General features: G+C 44.3%; 1 protein-coding gene across 1 annotated transcript in view; it reads left to right on the top strand.

Annotated features, from left to right (window-relative positions):
• Positions 1-18,814, top strand: part of ETV6 (ETS variant transcription factor 6) — a 289,130-nt gene that overhangs the window by 105,187 nt on the left and 165,129 nt on the right. Inside the window, exon 2 of the mRNA XM_068969889.1 lies at positions 17,203-17,329. Coding sequence (XP_068825990.1) covers positions 17,203-17,329 — 127 coding nt within the window. The remainder of the gene's footprint in view (positions 1-17,202; positions 17,330-18,814) is intronic.

The following is an 18,814-nucleotide window of genomic DNA, read 5'->3' as shown; positions in this document are numbered from 1 at the left end:
GTAAATGATTAATTAGTCTTAACAGGGCTGCAGGAGTGTAGCACATGAGTTTATTATTTCAAGTCACTTTTATTCTGTTAATCACTGTTGTCATCACATGCATGCACACACCATCCTATATTTCACTCTCATTCTTAAGTCATTAAGTTTTTAGAGTGCTACGAGTACTAATGGTATTTTCCCTATTAGTACTCCTCCTCAGTGGAACTTGTTTTCGATCATCAGTGGTCCAAAAATACAAAACAAAACAACCAAACTCCTAGAGCTTTCTAACTGTGACCACAATGAAAGGGAAGATGCCTTTTCTGAATCCCTATAAGGAGTCGTGTGTCTAAAAATTAGGAAATTTCTATGGTTCCTGGCAAAGTATATGAGAAATTACTTGCCAAGATGGTCATTACTTCTGGAAAAATTTTTCTAAAAGAGGAAATGTAAGTGTGTGACTCTTAATTGCCATTCGGGGTTGTTTGTAGGTTACTTCTGAGTTACAGAGGCTGCCGGGTGTCGGTGGGGACGGATCAAATCTGCCCTGATTCCTCAGTCAGTCGTAGAGTGAGGTCATCGTCCATCCTCATTTGTGGTTTCAGTTAACTTAATTTCCCTTTCTATAACATGAAGTCAGGTTGAATTCTTAAGGCATCCATAAAAAGGTAGTGCTTTATTTAGGACTTCTCAAATTTCTCATTGTAATAATGCCTTGCATTTATAGAGAGCCTTCCTTTCAAGAAAGCATAATATTTCATAAGCTTCATCTCACTTATCCTTAAAAATAGCATTCTGTGATGGTAAAGGTTGGGAATTATAAATGCCTGTTTCCTTAGACAGCATACAGTGAGACTTATTTCCTTTATGTTGCCTTTTTTTTTTTAATTGGAGGATAAGTGCTTTACAGTATTGTGCTAGTTTCTGCTGTGCAACAAAGTGAGTCAGCTATATGTATACATGTATCCCCTCCCCCTTTGGCCTCTCTGCCGCTCCACCTCCATCCCTCCTTCCAGGTCACCACAAAGCACCGAGCTGAGCCCCCTGTACTGTACAGCAACTTTCTGCTGGTTATCTATCTTACATATGGTGATGTGTATATGACCGTGCTACTCTTGGTTTTTCTCACCCTCCCCTTCCCTCACCCCATGTCCGCAAGTCCATTCGCGACATGTGCATCTCTCTTCCTTCCCTGCAAATAGGTTCATCAGTATCAGTTTTCTAGATTTCATATATGTGCATTAATATACAATATTTATTTTTATTTTCCTGACTTACTCTGTGTGACAGACTCTAGGTTCATGCACATCACTGTAAATGACTCAGTTTCTTTCCTTTTTATGGCCGAGTAATATTCCACTGTGGGCTTCCCTGGTGGCTCAGATAGTGAAGAATCCACCTGCAATGCAGGATACCCAGGTTCACTCCCTGGCTCTGGCAGATCCCTCGAGGAAGGTAATGGCTATTCACTCCACGATTCTTGCCTGGTTATTTCTTTGGACAGAGAAGCCTGGCGAGCTACAGTCCATGAGGTTGCAGAGTTGGACTCTACTGAGTGACTAAAACTTTTTCACTTTTAAATATTCTGTTGTATTTATGTAACACATTGTCTTTATCCATTCATCTGTAGATGGACCTCTAGGTTGCTCCCATGTCCTAGCTATTGTAAGTAGTGCTGCACTGAACATCAGGGCGATGATTTTCTCAGGGTACATGCCCAGTAGTGGGATTGGTGGATCATATGGTAGTTTTATATTTAGTGTTTTAAGGAACCTCCATACTCTTCTCCACAGTGGCTGTATCAGTTTACATCCCCACCAACAGTATAAGAGGATTCCCTTTTCTCCAAGCATTTTATGTTGCTTTTTAAGTATAGTGTTCTTATAGGATTTTGTTGAAAATGCTTTTGGTAGTAAACATTTTCCAGACTTAAATCTTTTCCAGGCCTAATTTGCACTTCTTACTCTAGGTGTAGTTTACAGACCTTTTTCTATTTCTTTCTCAGCCTGAAGCAACCCAGGAATTATCTGGTATATGAAGAGCAAGGGAAGTGTTCAACTTTACCCTGGCAGTGATTCTGACCCAGCCTTCTCCCTTCCTGAGTGAGGTGCGGGGGTAGATGAGTGTCTAGTTCAAATAAGAGTACTCCAGAGAAATGCTGAAGAAAGTCTAAGATAAAGTCCCACTGAAGTCTGCAGGAAGTCCTGCAAGGTCATAACTTGGTGCAGCTCATTTCCAATGAACCAGGCATGGGGCTGGGTGGATGGGTGACTCCCAGTTCATTGGAAGTGGGCTACATATAGTCAGGACTTCAAGGGACTTCCTGGGGCTGTTATTTTAGGAACTTTCTTCATATTTCTCTGGAATACCTTTACTTGAACTAGAATGAACATCCTGTCCTGGTAACCAATCTTTAAATCCTAATATTTCTCATTCAGGCCTTGCCAGCTGACTCAGTGGTAAAGAATCCCCTGGCCAGTGCAGAAGACTCAGGTTCGATCCCTGGGTTGGGAAGATCCCCTGGAGCAGGAAATGGCAACCCACTCCAGTATTCTTGCCTGGAGAATCGCATGGATAGTGGAGCCTGGCGGGCTACAGTCCATTGGGGTTGCAAAAGAGTCAGACACATCTTAGCAACTCACCAACAACAGTTTCTCAGTCAGTGTGTGGTCCATTTAAGCTGTCGAAATTTTGTGAAGATGTATCACAGGGCAAAAAAATCTTTTCAGTTTTAAAGGAGATCTGAGTTGCCTCCCCCTCCAACCATCCCTAGCCACCAGCTGAGGGATGCAACTGAGTTGCCGCCGAAACTTCTCTTTCTCTCTTACTTTATATATATATTTTTACAAGACTTTCAGGTACAGTCATTCTGGAAAGAAATGAAGATGGGGGCTAAGCCTAGAGTGATGCTGTAACAGAAAGAAGAAAGCTGCTTGGGGTGGGGGAGAAGGTTTATGAGGCAGAAGAAGGCAGGCAGAGAGGGAGGGAGGAGCGCATGGTTAAGTACAGGTTCAGAGCATCCCTCTGGGGCTGCCTCTGCTGCTTCTGCCTCTGATATGCAGTCTCCACGTGAGCCTGACCCTCATCCTTTCCTCCGCCTAGATCTTAAGGTCCCATGAGTCCCCTGGGACACTGAGTGCAGTAGGAGGGCAGCCGTGTGGCAGGTAGAATGTGCCTGGAAGGTTTCTTTCCTTTAGGGGGAGAAATTGAGAAGCTCTCTCTAATGGCGCCCTTGATACAACTAAATAGTAACACTTGCAGTTCATTACTTGTTAGCCCCAGGCAGGGACACTGCAGACTGGCTAATTTTAATCGCCAAAGCATTAGAGGGAAAAGCATTAATGGAGTAGAAAGCAGCTAATCAAGAGCCAAACTTGGCCGCACTTGATTGTGCCCTGGATATAAGCTGCTCTTCATTTAAGTTCTTGTTGCTTCTGCTACTAGAATTAGTTAAGAAGTCCTTTGTTATGGCTTCTTAGATGCACCCATCAATTGAAAGTGGACATTTAATTTCCAAAAATATGGAAATGTTAAAAGTATCTTTGATATTAATTTCTCATTTAGATGCTTTCTTTTCTGAAATCACCCTCTGTGTTTCTTGTCTTTTAACTTTACTGAGGTTATCAATGCCTAAGTTAAAGCGTTCTCTTGGTAAATGTCACATTGGGCTTGAAGATACAAGGGTTATTTTCAAATATCTTCTAATAGTGATTTCTAACATAATTCTGTAGTGATAAGAGAACAGACTCTGTATGATTTCAATACATGAAATATTTGCACCTCGTTTTATGCCCCTGGATATGTTCCAGTGTCTCCTAGTTTATAGTCTATGGGAACTTGAATAGGATTTGTATCCTGTTACTGTGTGAACACTATATAAATTATGTTGAATTTGTTCATAGTGCTTTTCAGGGCTACTGTATCCTTTGACTTTTCTGTCTCTTCATTCTGTTAATTTTTGAGAGTTTGATATTGAAACTCCAACTAAGAGTCTTACTTGAAAAATAATTGTAATATGTAGTTGAACTAGGCTTCCCTGGTGGTTCAGTGGTAAGCCTGCCTGCCAATGCAAGAGACATAAGAGACACAAATTTGATCCCTGGGTTGGGAAGATCCCCTGGAGAAGGAAAAGGCAATTCACTCCAACCTTCTTGCCTGGGCAGTCCCATGGACAGAGGAGCCTGGTTGGCTACAGGCCATGGGATCCCAAAGTGATGGACACGACTCAGTGACTAAACACACACACACAGACAAACACGACTCAGTAACTGAACACACACACATAGTTGAACTATATGTAACTTTGTTCTGTATTTTCCAAGTCTCCTGTAAATGTGTTATCATACTTTAAAAAAACTAAACAAAAACATTTTAAAAAATTAGGAAGAAAGGATTCAATGACCCTGCTTTCAAAAGGTGGATCCAAAAGCTTAGGGGCATCTGTGGATAAATCCCACAGCCTGACTATTTTTCCCAGATGTGACAGTGGCTGTTCCTGTGTGAAGTCCCACCACCTTTCTTGCACCGAAGTGATGCACTCTCAGTAGGTCATGCACTTCTGGGGTTTGCAGGATGGTGATGTGTGATGCTCACCTCATCTCCACCAGAGATGTCATCATCTGCATCCTGGCAGGGATTAGGGGTATAATCTGGGCCATGGGGTGGCATGCATCTCATTTTCCCCGTCATGTCTTAAGCCTGTGACCTTGCCTGCCTCAGCACTGGCTTCCAGCCAAAGGAGCTGAGCATCCTTCAAGCATAGGCCTGCCTGGAAACCACAACCTGGCATGAAAAGAAATCACAGCTTGAGAGTCTGCTTACTATTCATGTCAGAAATATTTCAGAAATTCAGGAGAAAAAAAGATTCATAGCATCTCAGGGTTGGAAAGGATCTTAATTAAGATGTTTTACAATTAGAATAATAAAGAAAGCTACTTGCGGATTTGGCTTTGGTGCTTGTCTTCAAAAGGGTTGCTCCAAGTTGTAGATACTAGTGCTTTTTTTCTAATTATATTGTGTAGAACCCTTGGATCATGTGCAGGGCCCCGGGGTGGAGGGTGGGGGGCTAGTTGATAGAGAAGGGAATCTATCTCCTGGTCTTGTTTTTTTTCGGATCTGTTCTGCCCACAGTGTGATGAATAAGCGTTGACTTGCTGGGGGATATGAGAACATGTAGAGCAGCATCTTGGAGTTTAGTTATAAGGCACCTTCAGGTTCTGCTTTGGTTAAGTCCCAGCCCGGGGACCCCTTTCAGAATCACCCTTCAGCCTCAGCTTAAACCCGCTTTGTTGTCTAGTCTCTAAGTTTTGTCTGACTTTTTTGCGATGCTAAGAACTATAGCCTGCCTTCATTCAGTCTCACATGAGCCCTTACGTATTTTCAAACATCTGTGAGGATCTGTTCAATCTTTCTCCCTTGCAGGCCCCCATAGTGCCTCTTGCCCTCCCTCATTTGCTAGAAGGAGACGGTGAGTCTTCAGACCACTGGACCAGCCTTGCTGGATGGCGGCCACTGTGATGGGCTGCTGGACTCAGCATCTCCTCAGTACAGGGCTCAAGGCACCAGTAGACCCCGAATAGATGTTGACCAGGCCTTTCCTCCCCACTGCTCCTGTTCATCTCACCTGCACATTTAAATTTGTCACTCTTGGTTAAATGGAAAGGCACTCAGTAAGGGAAATGATTTTTGTGGTAGTTGAAGAAAATGTTAGAGAAAAAGGAGCATAGAAATCCCAGAAATAGAAAAAGGAGCATAAAAATTCAGAAATCTCCTAAGATGAGCTTTCTGTACGAGGTGAAGTCCTTATAGGCACCAGTGGTCTGTAACTTCCCTTATGGCCCTGCTGAGGGAGCCCTTCAGGTAAATTGCACCCCTGGGTGGATTTCAGGGGTCATGCCAGGGGGCTCCCTCATACATTCTGTTTAGTCCCCTTCCTTCAGCTAAAGGCACTTACTCCTTGCATCTGTGTTCCCAGTAGGAGAAGCCACAGCTTAAGGAAGTAAGCCTTCTGGCTCAGAGGCTTCTGTGGGGTGACCCTCAGGGACCCCACTGGAATATTTGCAATGAAATATTCCAAAACTGCAGCTGTTCTTATAAGCTTGAACTTACCTTGTGGGATTCCTCAGAACTTTTGAAGCCACTGTTGATGGAGTGGCCCAACTTGCATATAAGTTCTCATTTCTCCTCTTTTTACCAGCCATATCATCTCCTGAGCAGGTGCCTTGCAGAGATGGCTTACTCCCTGCCATCTTCAGATCAGGTTCTTCGTGTGGAATAGGGGTCATGATACTTCCTTGCAGGGTTACTATGAGTCTGAAATAAAATAGAGGCTCGTGAGAAGCATATACCCAGCACTCCAATGCTACCAGCTTCCCTCCCTGGTTGTTGCGATGTTTTTTTCCAACAAAGGTTGGAACATGTGTTCTGAGGAGTATATTTATGAGTGTGTGTGTGTGCGCTCAGTCGCTGAGTCATGTCTCACTCTTTGCAACCCCATGGACTGTAGGCCACCAGGCTCTTCTGTCCATGGGATTTCCCAGGCAAGAATACTGGAGTGGGTTGCCATTTCCTTCTCCAAGGGATCTTCCTGACCCAGGAATCAAACCCATGTCTCCTGCTTGGCAGCTGGATTCTTTACCACTGCGCCACCTGGGAATCCCATATTTATATATGAGTACCTATATGTATTTATGGGTAAAGTGATACAGATATTTTTTATTTAATTTTTATTAGAGTATAGTTGATTTACAATATTGTGTTAGTTTCTGCTGTTCAGCAAAGTGAGTCAGTTATACATATATCCCCTCTTTTTTAGATTCTATTCCCATATAGGTCATTACAGAGTATTGAATAGAGTTCTTGTGCTATTTAGCAGGTTCTTTTTCTTAATATTTATTTATTTGACTGCATCAGGTCTTAGTTACGGCACATGGGATCTTCAGTCTTCACTGTGGCATATGAGGTCTTTAGTTGCAACGTGCAAACTCTTACCTGCAGCATGTTTGATCTAGCTGCCTGACCACGAGTCAAACTCGGGGCCCAGGTCTCAGCCACTGGACCATCATGGAAATCCCCAGTTGGTTCTTACTAGTTATCTGTTGTATATATAGGAGTGCATGTATGTCAATCCCAATCTCCCAATTTATCCTTTCCCTCCTTTCCCCCTTGAGAACCATAAATTTATTCTCTACACCTGTGACACTATTTCTGTTCACTAAATAAGTTCATTTGTACCATTTTTTAAGATCCCACGTATAAGTGATATCATATTTGTATCTCTCCACCTGACTGAGTTTACTCAGTATGACAATCTCTAAGTGCATCCATGTTGCTGCACATAGCATTATTTCATCCTTTTTTTTTTTAATGGTGGCTGAGTAATATTCCATTGTATAATACTGCATCTTTTTCATCCATTCCTCTGTCGATGGACGTTTGGGTTGCTTCCATGTCCTGGCCAGAAACTTTTAGTATCGGGGCCATCTTTGGAATTCCAGGACTTAATGGGGGCAGAATTCATAAAGTCTGGTCCAGACCTCGGCTCGTAGTGGATGCTTGGTGAATGCTGAACAATTTCATAACAGTCATAGGGAGAATGAACCCTTAATGACATTTTACAGTAGTGCTTGATTGCAGGGCCTGTTGCCAGTGCTTGTGTTTATTTATCCATTTGTGCACTGATAATTCAGTTCTGGGCAAAAGAAAGATTGAAGGTGCTTTGACTTAATTCTAGCTCTTAAATGCAATACACTGTCTTCTGACTTTAGGATGTGGAGAAAATGGACTATTTCAGTTATAAGTATGTAGTTGTTCAGTCATGTCCAACTCTTTGAGACCCCATGGACTATAGGACACCAGGCTTCCCTGTCCTTCATTATCTCCCAGAGTTTGCTCAAACCCATGTCCATTGAGTCAGTGATGCTATCTAATCATCTCATCCTCTGTCACCCCCTTCTCCTCCTGCCTTCAATCTTTTTCAGGATCAAGGTCTTTTCTAGTGAATTGACTCTTTGCATTAGGTAGCCAAAGTATTGGAGCTTCGGTATCAGACCTTCCCTGAAGGTCTGATATTCAACCAAATATTCATCCAAATAGTCAACCCCTGAATATTTGGGGTTGATTTCTTTAAGGATTGACTGGCATGTAAGTAAATCGGAATCTACATAATTCAGGTCCTGAATCCATCTTCTTCAATGTCCAAAAGAAGAGCACTCCTTGGGGAGGTGAAGCTGGGCTCCTAGGAAGGACTCCACTTCAGTGTGAGTGTAGACGGTGGGGTGCACCCTTCCTTCCAGGACTGCATGGGCGTCTGGAAGACCAAGGTGGGGGTGTAGCTCCAGAGACCAGGAGTGTAGCTCCTGCCCACCCTGTTTTCATGGCATATTCCCATTTTCCTTATTCATTTATATCTGGGGGCATTGGGTTTTGGTTGCTGCATGCCGGCTTTCTCTGTTGTGGCGAGCTGGGGCTACTCTGTAGCTATAGTGCTCAGGCTTCTCGCCGCAGTGGCTTCTCTTGTTGCAGAGCACGGGCTCTAGGGAGAGTGGGCTTCAGTGGTTGTGGCCCATGGGCTTAGTTATTCTATGGCATATGGGATCTTTCTGGACTAGGGATGAAATCCATGTCCCCTATATTGCCTGGTAGATTCTTAACCTCTGGACCACCAGGAAAGTCCTCCATTTTTCTTTCTGGAAGTGACAGCAAGCATGTTAAAAGCCAAAGATCAATTGGGGTGTAAAAGCCTATTGTCTCAGCACCCAGAAAGGATGGTTCCCTCAGGAGACGACCTGGACTCTTAAGAGAAAAGCTGACTCGGGCCACCTGTTTGGACATCTACTGCAAGACAGCATCACAACTTCACTGCTGTGATTTGATGGACCTGGTTTTCTCTTCCAAAATTCGTATTTGATCTCCTCAGATCCTAAAGTTACTCTCCTCACCCCGGATCCTAAAGTACACTGATTCTTTCTGGAAAGATCTCAAAGATGCTGTGAGCTGTGACAGTGTGTACGTTTTAGCAAAGAGTGACGTTTACATCTTTTCTCAAGTTCTTTAAGTTGATCTTGCTAAATTTGGGGGTGAACAAAATATTCAATGTAGTTTTTCAAGTGAAAGACGCTGGCATTCAAGAATGTGTTAGTTTAGGTTCTCATGTGTGCTATTTGCATCCCTGACACTAAAAACCTAGAAAACTGTGCAGCTCAAAATTCAGTCTTGTTCAGTTTTTTGGTGATGTGTTGCTTTTGCTTATTAATGAAAGCCTAAACCACCACTTTGAATTATTTTGCAGCCAGAAGAGTGTAGTTAAATGACTGTGTATTCAGACTTCAGTTTAGTTGTTGTTGTTTAGTCACTTAGTCGTGTCGGACTGTTTGGGACCACATGGATTTAGCCAGCCAGGCTCCTCTGTCCATGGGAATTCCTAAGCAAGGATACTGGAGTGGGTTGCCATAGTAAATCTCACCAAATAGTGGATCATAGGAGAGATTTCTTCTTTTAGTCTATAGAAGATGACTGTAGTACAAGCCTCAGCTTTCCCAGGCAACTTTGCTCAAAGCCTGCAGGGTGGAAAGGAGATCCTTCCCTGGAAATATTGAATATTACCAGCATGACCACTGTGTGTTTAGTGTCTGTTGCTTTCTCTCATGTCTGGGTTGCCAGTTTTCAGCACAGTAAAGGGACACCAAAAGTGTAACAGGACAAAAAGTGCACCTGTAGCATTTTTACCGTATTTCCCTGGGAAATGGTCCAGAGATACCACTGTTTCCATGACAGTCTTTGTCTTCAAGGCTTTACCTGGGCTTCAGAAACCTTCACTGGAGTAGTTCTGGCACTCAGTATGGGGGCTGTTTTTGGGAAAAGTTCCTAAATCAAGGGCATCTCAGCTCTATGGTCAAGGAATCTTTGAAATTGCCTGTAACACATCTTTTAAGTATGGTTTTCCTTTGATATCTGTGGAAGTCTGGTTCCATGTCCCCTGAGGATACCAGAATCCATGGATGCTTAAGGCCCTTACAAAAAAAAGGCCGTAGTACTTGCATATAATCGACACACATCCTCCCATCCTCCTGTATACTTTAAACCATCTCTTGATTGCTTATAACAGCAATACCTATACAATGTAAATTGTATGTAAATATGTTCCAGCACCTGGCAAATTCAAGTTTTGCATTTTGGAACTTCCCAAAATTTCTTTTTCCCCTGAAATGTTTTCGACCTGTGGTTGGTTGAATCCCCAGATGGGGAGAGTGGACTGTATAAGCAAGCTTTGTTTCTGTTTTTCTTGATTCCAGAAATGCTTTATCTTTATTTCCAGAAGGTTCTTATTAATGAGGAATAGGCTTTAAGCTCCTTAGGCCTGCAGCTTTTTCAAAGAGCTCATGGTATAAAAACAAATGCATGGATCCCCATGATTTCTAGAAGCTCTATATTCAATCACTTTGAAAAGGAAAGTTTTTTTTTTTTTTGGGGGGGGGGATGATAATATTCAGTTTTTAACTCTTGTAGTCTGTAAAATGCAGTCATAGAGAAGACATGGGAGCAGGAGAAACACCATTCTCCTAACTGAACCCAGAATGCATGAGGTTGATTTACACTATTGTCACAGATTCTAAGCAGCCAGCTTAAAATTCAGCAGAATTGTTACTTATTAGATGCATATCCAAACTACAGTGAGGTACTACCAAACCTTGGTCAGAATGGCCATCATTTTTAAAAATCTACAAATAACAAATGCGGGAAGGGATGTGGAGAAAAAGGAACCCTCCTACATTGTTGATGGGAATGTAAATTGGTGCAACCACCATGGAAAATGATATAGAGAGTCCTTAAATAGAAAAGTTGCCATGTGATCCAGCAGTCCCACTCTTGGGTACATATCCAGACAGAGCTATAATTCGAAAAGATACATGCACCCCCTATGTTCACAGCAGCACTATTCACGATAGCCAAAATACGGGAGCAACCTAAATGTCCATCGACAGATGAATGGATAAAGATGTGGTGTGTATATAAAGTGGAATACTACTCACCCATAAAAAAGAAAGAGATAATGACATTTGCAACTACATGGAGGGATCTAGAGATTAACAAACTAAGTGAAGTCAAAGACAAGTGCTATATGTATCACTTATCTGTGGTATTCAAAATATAACACAACTGAATTTATCTGGAAGCAACAGTTAGAACTGGACATGGTACAACAGACTGCTTCCAAATAGGAAAAGGAGTACGTCAAGGCTGTATATTGTCACCCTGCTTATTTAACTTATATGCAGAGTACATCATGAGAAACGCTGTGCTGGAAGAAACACAAGCTGAAATCAAGATTGCCAGGAGAAATATCAATAACTTCAGATATGCAGATGACACCACCCTCATGGCAGAAAGTGAAGAGGAACTAAAAAGCCTCTTGATGAAAGTGAAAGAGAGTGAAAAGGTTGGCTTAAGCTCAGCGTTCAGAAAACGAAGATCATGGCATCTAGTCCCATCACTTCATGGGAAATAGATGGGGAAGCAGTGTCAGACTTTATTTTTGGGGGCTCCAAAACAACTGCAGATGGTGACTGCAGCCATGCAATTAAAAGACGCTTACTCCTTGGAAGAAAAGTTATGACCAATCTAGATAGCATATTGAAAAGCAGAGACATTATTTTGCCAACAAAGGTCCGTCTAGTCAAGGCTATGGTTTTTCCAATGGTCATGCATGGATGTGAGAGTTGGACTGTGAAGAAGGCTGAGCGCCAAAGAATTGATGCTTTTGAACTATGGTGTTGGAGAAGACTCTTGCAAGTCCCTTGGACTGCAAGGAGATCCAACCAGTCCATTCTAAAGATCAGTCCTGGGATTTCTTTGGAAGGACTGATGCTAAAGCTGAGCATACTTTGGCCACCTCATGCAAAGAGTTGACTGATTGGAAAAGACTCTGATGCTGGGAGAGATTGGGGGCAGGAGGAGAAGGGGACAACCGAGGATGAGATGGCTGGATGGCATCACCGACTCAATGGATGTGAGTTTGGGTGAATTCTGGGAATTGGTGATGGACAGGGAGGCCTGTCGTGCTGCGATTCATGGGGTCGCCAAGAGTCGGACATGACTGAGCGACTGAACTGATAGAAACAGACTCACAGTTATGGCAGACAGACTTGTGGCTGCCAAGGGGAAGGCGGGGATGGGAAGGATGGATTGGGAGTTTGGGATTAGCAGATGCAAACTAGTATATAGACAATGGATAAACGACAGAGTCCCACTGTATAGCACAGGGACCTATATTCAGTATCCTGTGATAAACTATAATGGAAAAGAATATGAAAAATGTGTGTGGGTATGTATATATATACACACATATATATACACGTAAATATATACATATATGTACATATATATGTATATGTGCATATAAACATACATATATATGTATGTTTAGTTGCTAAGTCATGACAGACATTTTTTTGACCCCATGGATGGTAGCCTGCCAGGTTCCTCTGTCCATGGGATTTCCCAGGCAAGAATAGTGGATCCCCTGTTCCAGGGGATTTTTTCAACCCAGGGATTGAACCTGTCTCTCCTGAGTTGGCTGCTGCTGCTAAGTCGCGTCAGTTGTGTCCAGCTCTGTGCGACACCATAGACGGAAGCCCACCAAGGCTCCTCCGTCCCTGGGACTCTCCAGGCAAGAACACTGGAGTGGGTTGCCATTTCCTTCTCCAATGCATGAAAGTGAAAAGTGAAAGTGAAGTCACTCAGTCGTGTCCGACTCTTAGCGACCCCATGGACTGTAGCCTACCAGGCTCCTCCACCCATGGGATTTCCCAGGCAAGAGTACTAGAGTGGGGTGCCATTGCCTTCTCCGCCTGAGTTGGCAGGCGGATTCTTTACTGCTGAGCCACCAGGGAAGCCCCGTGCGTGTGTGCGTGCGTGCGCGTGCGTGTCCGTGCGCGTGTGCATGCGCGTGCGTGCGTGTACGTGCGTATGTGCGCGTGCGTGCGCGTACGTACGTGCGTGTAACTTTGCTTTACAGCAGGAATTAATACAGCATTATAAATCAACTACACTTTAATAAAATAAAGCCTTAAAGCAATGAGCAGAATTAGATGGGTACCATGTGACCCTTTGCAGTCAGGGAGGAGTGAGGAAAGGGCTGGATGGAGCTCACTTTGGTTTCCGTAGCATGCCTGCCACAACCCTAACTCCACATTCCAGTTTAAAAAAATTTTAAGCCTTCTATAATGGTGAGTAACATTTACATTTCATCCTTTGCCTAAAATTATTTCTAGCTTTATTTTCTCTTCCCAGAGCTTGGCACCGCTCTTGCAACCACCCCCAACCTCCGAGGTATTACCGTCGGCCTTAGGAATGGTATTGCTTCCTTTTGTTCTGCCCGCTGGTTTGATAGGTTGTGTCTGCACATTTGAGAGCAGCATGTTTTCCTTTTTCAGCACCTAAACAATCCTGTAACCGCATCATGGCATTTTTAGTCACATCATTGACCTCCGCCAGCGGTGAACCCCCCTCCAACACTTGAATGCATTAATATCACCGTCTGCAGCATTTTAATTTAATTAGAACAGTGCTTATAATCCTCCTGAGGAAATGGTTATTCCCCTCTGAAATGTTAAAATAAAACACCTCTGCTTTTCATCCGACTGACAATATGCTCTCGAGGTGAATGTACCATAAACGGGTACTCGGCGTCCCTTCCTTGGGGTTGGGCCAGAGAAGCAGTTCTGAGAATGAAGAGGTTTCCTTTATTTGGAGAATTGGATGTTAGTCTCTTTACGTCTCTCTGCTTGGATGTCTCCATCAGAGATACTGGTATTTGTTTTGTGTTTCTAACTTTTGACAGCCTGCTGATTGTTCCATGGTAGATGGTAAGTGCACTGCTGAGGATCACGTGAGTCACCCTAGAGATGAACAGAAAGAGAGACAGAGGAGATAAGTGTGTGGTATAGGATGTTCAAGTGTGTGTTTTGTCCTCCTTGGAAAGGAACCCGTACGCTGGACAGCATCCTTTCTGTGGTCTGATGAGTGTTGTCCTGGCTGCCGAACCCAGGGTCACAGTCAATGTGTAACTGCCACCAGCAAATTGCTCAAGGCCCTAGAAGCACATTTTGCTTATCCCCCTCAGGGTCAAGGTACCCATTCTTTCTTTTATTACTGACAAACCCATTCATTAAATCTTTTAGCAAGAACTTCCCAACCCAGACTTTCTGTGTTGCCACAGTGCTGAGTGGAAACCTGTATCAGAAGTGAGAAGCATTCAAGGTCTGTGAGACTCAGTCTCTGGACTTCTTTTTTAATAATTTTATCTATTTGTTGACTGTGCTGGGTCTTCGTTGCAGCATGGACATTTCTCTAGTTGCACTGAGCAGGGGCTACTCTGTACTTTCAGTACGCAGGCTTCACATTGCAGTGGCTTCTCTTATTGTGGAGCGTGGGGGCTGCAGTAGTTGTGGCTGGAGAGCTCTGTAGTTTGGTTGCTGGGCTCTGGAGCACAGGTTCAAGAGTTGTGGTACGCTGGCTTAGTTGCTCCTTGGTATGTGGGATCTTCCCGGAAACTGGGATCATATTTGTGTCTCCTGCATTGGCAAGCGGATTCTTTACTGCCAAACCACCAGGCAAGACCTGGCCTTCTTTTCATGAAACAGCAAGGTAGTCTTCTTCTGGAATTGTTTGGATGTGGAGGGGAGGGCATGAAATCCCAGGGCAAGCCCTGAAGTGTGACATTCAGTGTCGCAGTAAAGACAGGGAACCACACACATGTAAACACACATGGGGCTGCCTCCAAAAATTACAGTAAAAAGAAGCTTGTTGTCATTGAGTCACCAAGTCGTGTCTGACTCTTGCAGCCCCATGGACTGTAGCCTGCTATGCTCCTCTGTCCATGGTATTCTCCAGGCAAGAATACTGGAGTGGGTTGCCATTCCCTTCTCTAGGGCATCTTCTCAACACAGGAATCGAACACAGGTCTCCTGCACTGCAGGTGAATTCTTTACCACTGAGCCACCAAGGAAGCCCCCAAAGAAGATACAACATTATAATTTACCAAGTCAGAATATATACATTTTAAAGGTGATACCTGACTTGACTCTTTTTCTCAGCAGGCTGGTGATATATTATCCCAAGAAATAAAGTAGAATCTGCTTGGAGAGCTGGGTTTCTCCCTCCTCATCATCTTAGATGGAGATGGTAAGGGGACTGAGGTGGCCTCTCACTCACAAAGACTAGTTATAGACTCTTGTCTTCCAGAGAAAGTCACCGTCTTAAGAAATGCCATCTTCTTTTTTTTTTTTTCCTCATACTCATGCCTTGCCATTTGAAAGGTCTCTGGTTGCACAGGGTTTTCTTCGTCAACAGTTTCACTTCTGCAAAAACCCTAACAAAACAGAAAGCTATTTCTGGGAATAAAGTAACGGTAGATAAGATATCGAGGCGTATGTTGGGACTGGGGTGGGGTGAGGGCTTATTCAAGGGTTGAAGTGTATGAAGAATTTGTTAAACTAGAAAAAACAGACTCCATTTAAAATATTTTTAAAACCTATCTCACCTTGAAAAACCCCACAACAGATTTTGTATGTTTCCCATATGTGTGTTTATGTCTTTGCCTTTTTCACCTCAAAAACCCCAAACCAAACACCGAAAATATAACTCATCCCTAAGTTAGAGTTGCTCAGAATGTGTGTGATGTTTGGTAAAGTTCAAGAAAAGTGAAGTTGAAGGTTTTGCCCCTGGGTGACCTTTCACAGGACACCTCAATCAATCCAGAAATGAAATCTAGGGTGTATGTTGTCTTCCCTGAATTAAGAAATTCACCAGGAAACTTTAGGATGTGTGTTTAAGCAGAAATATTCCAAAGGCCCTAGTTGCCAGTTGAGGATGCCTCGGGGAAGGTATAGCGATTCCATTCGGAAATTACAAAAATATGTATATATTCATTTAAAATCGAAACTTCCTACCACAACCGCCTAACTTTCCAGGTTATGAGAAGAGAAGCTTTAATTTGGTTACAGGGCTGGGGGACCCCCCTTGATTCCCTTTGCATATTTGATGGAGTATAAAATGTTAGAGAATGCTTTGTAAAACCTAAACACCCCCTTGGCTTTATTTTAATCCATAGTTTTTCTTTTGCTCTTGGTGTTTGTTTTCACAGTGGCATCTTGCTGATCTCCCCTATCCCCACCCCCAACTTATTTTTGGACTGTGTGTGTCCCACTTTACTTTGCCCAGTTAAACCACAGAAACTAACGGAAGTTGTGTTTATGTATGGACTGCAAGTCAAACCAGTTGGTACACAGATCTAAGATGCAAATTGCACTACTCTCCCCACTGAACAGCATAGTTAGTTTCTTGCCATTATTTGCCACATTTTAACTTAAAACTAATCCGTCCCATCCCATCGCATTGTTTTAATCTATGTAACAGACACTGCCCTTTTGAATTTAAACAGTGGAGGTGCTGACTTTCCCCTCCCCCTTTCCTTGTCCGTTGAATGAGTACCTTCAATTAAACCGAACTTCCTTAAATGCAGAGGATTCTTTGAATGAGCTCTTGAAATGCTTCAGAAGGAAAGGAAATATTGATTCTAAGATGGAGCACGAGGGGAGCAAGGAGATAACTTGTTGATGTGGCAGATAATTCGCAGCTGTGAAGGAAAAAGTGAAACCTGGAGATGTTTGGTGGTGATGGTTGTATAATGGGATAGGTAGGTGATAGACAAATATTGCTTGTAGATTTATTAACTGAAACCTCGAACTTATAAGCTATCATTTTGGGCTCACCTCTCATTGGATCTAAGTATGGAATCCTACTTTGATCAGGAGCTGGGGATATTGCCAGAGAAGAGAAAAATGGTTTTTAATGTATTGGTGACATAAATTATGTGACCGGGAAGAGTAATTTTTGAGAGAGGAGTCTTTCATGACATTCTCTTGGGATATATTGTTTCATCCCCTTCATCTTGCCTCCCCTCTTTACTGGAACAAACCACTAATACAAAGAGGAAAAAAAATGAACACCTATTGACCCCAGCGCACAGGAAAAGCCCTATCTTAAAGCTTTTCAGCGTTTTGTTATAAATCCCGAGTGCTGGCGATCTGAAAGACTACTGCACAGAAAGAGGTGACCCGCACCCAGACGCCCCCCACCCCCCCGCGGCTGTCACCCCTCAGTTCCAGGCTTTCATTGTCTTTTCTCCCCTTCCCCTCTCTCTGCCCTTCTTTTTAACAGCAGGAACGAATTTCATACACACCCCCCGAGAGCCCGGTGCCCAGTTACGCTTCCTCGACGCTTCATGTGCCAGTGCCCAGAGCGCTCAGGATGGAGGAAGACTCGATCCGCCTGCCCGCGCACCTGCGTGAGTGTTCGCGCTTCCTGGATGGATGGGGGATGGATGGAATGGGTGGACGGACAGACTGTCAGAAAGAAGGGTCAGCCGCATGCGCGAGGGAAGCAGGGCTGCAAGCCCGGGCAGAGGGCACGCTCTGAGACGGTTTTCCTACAGTTTCCAGAAACTCTTTGGGCATCGTTCACCTCCCGCCGCCCCATCCCCCAAAGTGGCTTTGAAACCCGTTGAGATTCCGAGATTCCTGGGCCTGCCGCTGTTTTTGTTTCTCTGTGCGTCGGTTTCACCTCTGACCATGACAGGGGCACTACAGGTTCCACTGAATCTCCCAAGAGGCAAGGTGAACTCTGGGGGAGAGTCTGCCTTCCTAAAGTTCACACTTCCTCCCCTTCTGTGTCTCCATTGCCCCTAAATTTTGCAGGGCTTCTGCGCCAGTCTCCCTCCCCGTTTGCTTTTTGCTGGGTACCTGGACTGAACTTTCCTTGCGGGGCTGTCCCCTCCTCTTCCATGATCGTGGCTCTGTTCCTTCCTCTTACGCCGAAGCAGGGCCTTTCTCCCTCCCCTCCTGTCTTCTCTGCCTCTCTTGTACCTTCATTGCCTCCAGGGGTCCCATTGTGGGTACTCAGTCGCTCAGTCGTGTCCCACTTGTTGCGACCCTATGGATGGTAGCCCAGCAGGCTCCTCCGTCCATGGGATTCTCCAGGCAGGAATACTGGAGTGGGTTGCCATTTCCTTCTCCAAGGGACCTTCGGACCCGGGGATGGGACCTGCATCTCTTGCACTGGCAGGCAGCTTTCTTACTGGTGAGCCACCTGACAGCTCCCATTATTTTGTAATAGTTCTACCTTTCTCTTCTGAGCTTCCTCTGCCCCTTCCTCTTCCACTTCCCCTGCCTGAATCCTCAGCTGCAGCTGGGCAGGGCATCAGGGGCCCCACACTTGGGCTGCTGGGGCCAGCCTCCAAAGCACCTGACACCTGTCCCTTTCCTTTTTGTCTCTCTTCTGAGCTGCCACTCAGCCCCGAAGATCCAGGGTGCTGGGCGTGGCCGGGGAGAATGGATCACTTGGTTTCTGCCCTGGCTGCTGTGTCCAGGAAAATGCCAGGTTCTCTGGCTTGGCTGTTACCCTCGGGATGCAGGTTCAGGTTATAGAGGACTCCGCAGGGGAGGGAGTGACCTTGGCCCTTCCCTGATTGATTTCTCATGACCTGCATGTTGGTCTGGTTGTAGCTGCTGTCTCTTTCTGCCACAGTCGTGCTTCCTGGGTTATTCTGCTCTTCGTGGCTTATCCCTCCTGAGAAAAACCAAGGCTGCCTACTAAGAGTGGGGAGCGGGAGGAGAAGATGCAGGCTTCTGTTTCCTCTGTCTGTGCCTCCTCAGCAGATCAGATGACTGAGACGCTAGGAGGTACTGGGGGGTGTTACTGGCATATCCCTTCTCTTTCACAGTGAAGATGGTAGCTGTAAACTTCAAGGGATGTGGGAGCATCCTTCACCTCC

The sequence above is a fragment of the Capricornis sumatraensis genome, chromosome 4 (genome assembly GCF_032405125.1).
Source record: "Capricornis sumatraensis isolate serow.1 chromosome 4, serow.2, whole genome shotgun sequence".
In the NCBI taxonomy this organism is placed as follows: domain Eukaryota; kingdom Metazoa; phylum Chordata; class Mammalia; order Artiodactyla; family Bovidae; genus Capricornis; species Capricornis sumatraensis.
Note: the sequence above shows the minus strand (reverse complement) of the source record. Positions and strands in the feature narration are given on the sequence as shown.